Here is a 4,241-nt window from a genome sequence, read left to right on the forward strand (position 1 = left end):
GCGAATAGGACGGCCCCGATTATCGCGAGGAAGACGTAGTGGAGACCCAACAGTTGCCAGCCGAGGGGCGATTGGTAAGTGTCCATGTGAAATTTCTCCAGCAGTTGGGCCGTGATGTCGTTGCGCGATATTTGGACCAGGGCGTCGCCCAACGCGTATTGGGGGAACACGAGTAACAGGTAGTGCAATATTTGTCGCGCGTCCTCCGCTGTTTTCGTTTTCCCTAGAATATCGAGCACCAGGATAGTGGCGAGGGATGCCACGCCTATGAACGTATTAACGCAGAACAGGACCATGTTCGACATGCTCGAGTCGTCGAACATCTTCTCGGCTAAATGCGAGAACGGTATCGCCGCCCACCTTTAAAATTTTGTTTAATCGATCAAAATGAAAGGAAGGAAAAAAAATTTCGACGCCAGCGGTCGTTTCGTGAGAAACTTACGCGAACAGGAGCAACAATAAACAAATGCCCGGCAAATTGTCCCTGGCGACGTAAGCGGACAGGCCAAAGATCTCGAAGACGAACGCGGCCAAACCGATGGAGCATCCGAACACCTGGAAGAACGGCGGAAAAGAGAAACTTTCCAACTCGATTCTCTTCTCGTTCTATCTTATAGTAGTTGTTTCGCTTACGAGAAAGTCCCAAATTAAGGCGGTGATCCAATAGGTGACGGGATGAACGCCGGCCAGGAAAAGAATTCTCTTCTCCTCCGATAATCTTTCTCTCACCAATTCTTTCGAGCCTTGGGCGGCCACCAGGTTGAAAGCGATCAAAAGTACGAGGGCCACTCCGACGTCGGCCACGTGCTGCAATCTGAATCGGAATGGAAATATCGTTAACATCGAATTCGTGACGCGTCGAGATCGTTAAAGAGGATTAACGGAGAGAGAGAGAGGCGAGAAATGGGATCGAAATAATGAACGGTGAAACCTGGTTGGAAACGTTGGAGAGACGAGATATGGCCGTGTATAGGCGTCGAGAGCGTTAATTAAAAGTAAACGGAACACGCGCCGTTTTATTATTCGCATTTTCCGCTTCATTTTGTCGACACGGTAAGATCAACCTTGTATGCTAATCCTTGACCTTAATTGAATTCGGTTAATCAAAATATAACGGTAGGCGTTTTTGAATATTCATGCGTTATTTTTCTCTCTCTCTCTTTAATGTAGCGAATTAATGGAAATCGCAGCTTACAGAGTCGTTCGATTTAGTTGATCGCTGGAGAGCTTCAAGGGGTGATTCAAGGTCGTTAGATGACCGTGGACACCTGACGCCCTTAAAATTGCCTCGTTCAACGCGCTTAAGTAAGATGGAAGAGCGTGATGACCTTTGTTATTGTACCAGACCACGAAAAGTGGCTCGTCGTTGGCGTGAAACAGAGACCATCCCCCGTATCTGTCGATCGGTATCGCGATTTAGTAAATTTGAAATTCAAATAAAGTAAATTCTAATTTTTTTTTTCTTTGCCACCTTTTCTCTATGTATTCTTGGTGAGTCGATACTATCCAATCCAAGGTAGGTCTGCCAGGTAATACTTGGAGAAGACCTTCAACGGCTTTGGACAAACCGTGGCAAACCTGTTGGCCGTCCTCGCATTCGCAGGTACCCGTGTCCTGAACGAAACATTCGAAATATATTCGCTTTACTTCTACGCGTTTTCTTCGCGCAATTTTTTAATAAAAAAAAATCATACATTGGGCAATGTTTGCCACGCGCCAGCATAATCGTCCCCGAATCGATTGTGCAGTTGAAGCGACACGCGTTGCAAAAACGAGTCGACGCCATTATCGATGCTATAAAATAATCGATTTACGATATTAACAATTAATTGTATCGATCGATCGTTCAGCAACTTGGTTTAGTTTACCTATAGAAATATGTGGAGTGAGTGTCGTATAACTTTGGAGTGAGAACCAGTGGTGGTTCATCCTCGGAGGGAGGCCTGATCAAAGAGAATCCCATGGCAACCGCAACGAACATGGTCGGCAAGAGAAGACCGGCTAAGAATGTCAACCAATCCTTTTTAAAGTGCCATATTCGTTTCTTCAACAAAGCTTTCATCTGCCTAATTGGGGTGGGGTTCGTGGTGGATTCGTTATGAATTAAATCAACGTCGTCCTTCGCCATCGTTGAACCTATCGAATATTAAACCCCATCCATAATAATTAAATTAACCCAATTAAAACGTACCATACCATACATATTTATGTTTCTACACACCGCTACTATTATCTATACTGATAACGCTATCCTGGCTAGCTCTTACGATAGACGAGCCGCTCTCCGCTCTGGAGCAAAGATCGAGAAACACCCTTTCCAACGTGTCGCATTCCAACGAGAAGTGAGAATATCCCAAGATCTTTCGACTATCCTCCAACACCTTGGCGGCTTGCGCGATACTGAAACACATAAATATAACATATATTTACACAATTGGCGCGAAAGACGCGAAAATAAACGATTTCACGAATCGACGACCCACTTGTTATTTACACCGTTCTTCCCTTGGAAGGGGAGAATGACCACCATCTCCGTAGCTGAGACCTCGTTGGTCACCGCGTTGGGCACCACCTCCTCGACCACGCTTCTCAGCGTTTCAGCTTTCTTCCTCCCGATCGAATCGTTCTCGTCACAGTCGGGGGGGAACGAGATGAGGAGTCTGTATCCACGGCCGTGCATCATCTTCAAAGACAAGGGCGATCCCGTGCAGAGTATCTTTCCTTTGTGCATCACTACCACGGTGTCGCTGAGTACGTCGGCCTCGTCGAGGTGATGGGTAGACAGGATGACGGTCCTCCCTATCCTGTGTTGATCGATTAGGCGCCAAATTCTACGCCTCGCGGCTGGATCCACTCCGGCGCCCGGCTCGTCCAAGATCACCAGCTTTGGCGAGCCTAGGAACGCCAAAGCCACGCAAAGCCGTCTCTTTGTGCCGCCAGAGAGTCTATAAACCGGCTCGTGTTCCTGGCTGCCAAGCTCCAGAGACGTCAACATCCTGAATGGAGGAAAGCGCATCCTGTCTAATTTTCGATCGTTCGAGATCGAAATTCGCCATTCGAAGATGATTTATTCGTTCATTCATTTATTTAGTCTACTCACTCGTCCACGTTTCGTTGCATGTTCGCGTATTCTTCCTTGGACTGTTTCAACTTCGCGTAGAAGACGAGATGTTCCCTGGGTGTCAGGGTACCTATCAGCACGTTGTCCTGAGGGCACACCCCTATGTCGGGTTTGCAACCCTCCTCGCCGTTCAAACATATCTCGCCGGTGGTCGGAGCCAGCATCCCCGTCAGCATCTTGCTGAAACGAGAGCTCGAAACAGTGGATCTCAATCGTTTACGAATCGAATCTAAAGAATCGATCGAAGAAAGAAAACTTGTCAAATAATAATCGAGTAGCCTCGAAAATCTCTCTACTCTTGTAACGATTTAAATAATTCGAGCTCGAAACAGTGGATCCCAATCGTTTACGAATCTAAAGAATCTATCGAAATTAGAGAAAAATTTATCAAATATTAATTGAGTAGCTTCGAAAATTTCTCTACTCTTGTCGTAATAATTTAAATAATTCGAAACAGTGGATCTGAATTTACGAATTGAATCTAAAGAATCGATTGAAGTTAGAGGGAGAAAAATTTAATGAAATATTAATTGAGTAGCTTCGAAAATTTCTCTACTCTTGTCGTAATAATTTAAATAATTCGAAACAGTGGATCTGAATTTACGAATTGAATCTAAAGAATCGATTGAAGTTAGAGGGAGAAAAATTTAATTAAATATTAATTGAGTAGCTTCGAAAATTTCTCTACTCTTGTCATAATAATTTAAATAATTCGAGCTCGAAACAGTGGCTCTGAGTTTACAAATCTAAAGAATTGATCGAAATTAGAGGGAGAAAAATTTATCAAATATTAATTGAGTAGCTTCGAAAATTTCTCTACTCTTGTCGTAATAATTTAAATAATTCGAAACAGTGGATCCCAATGGTTTACGAATCTAAAGAATCTATCGAAATTAGAGGGAGAAAAATTTATCAAATATTAATGGAGTAGCTTCGAAAATTTCTCTACTCTTATCGTAATAATTTAAATAGTTCTAGCTCGAAACAATGGATCTCAATCGTTTACTAATCGAATCTAAAAAATTTATCGAAATTAAAGGGAGAAAAATTTATCAAATATTAATTGAGTAGCTTCGAAAATTTCTCTTGTCGTAACAATTTAAATAATTCATATTTATAT

General features: G+C 43.2%; 1 protein-coding gene across 1 annotated transcript in view; it reads right to left on the minus strand.

The window, feature by feature from the left end:
• LOC102673872 (ATP-binding cassette sub-family A member 13) overlaps nt 1-4,241 on the minus strand; it is a 31,926-nt gene that overhangs the window by 8,306 nt on the left and 19,379 nt on the right. Inside the window, 10 exon segments of the mRNA XM_031513590.1 lie at nt 1-360; nt 443-555; nt 634-814; nt 1,196-1,396; nt 1,472-1,614; nt 1,695-1,794; nt 1,869-2,136; nt 2,222-2,400; nt 2,484-2,996; nt 3,101-3,331. Of these exon segments, the coding sequence (XP_031369450.1) occupies nt 1-360; nt 443-555; nt 634-814; nt 1,196-1,396; nt 1,472-1,614; nt 1,695-1,794; nt 1,869-2,136; nt 2,222-2,400; nt 2,484-2,996; nt 3,101-3,331 (2,289 nt within the window).

Source organism: Apis dorsata, unplaced genomic scaffold (genome assembly GCF_000469605.1).
Source record: "Apis dorsata unplaced genomic scaffold, Apis dorsata 1.3 scaffold_683, whole genome shotgun sequence".
Taxonomy (NCBI): domain Eukaryota; kingdom Metazoa; phylum Arthropoda; class Insecta; order Hymenoptera; family Apidae; genus Apis; species Apis dorsata.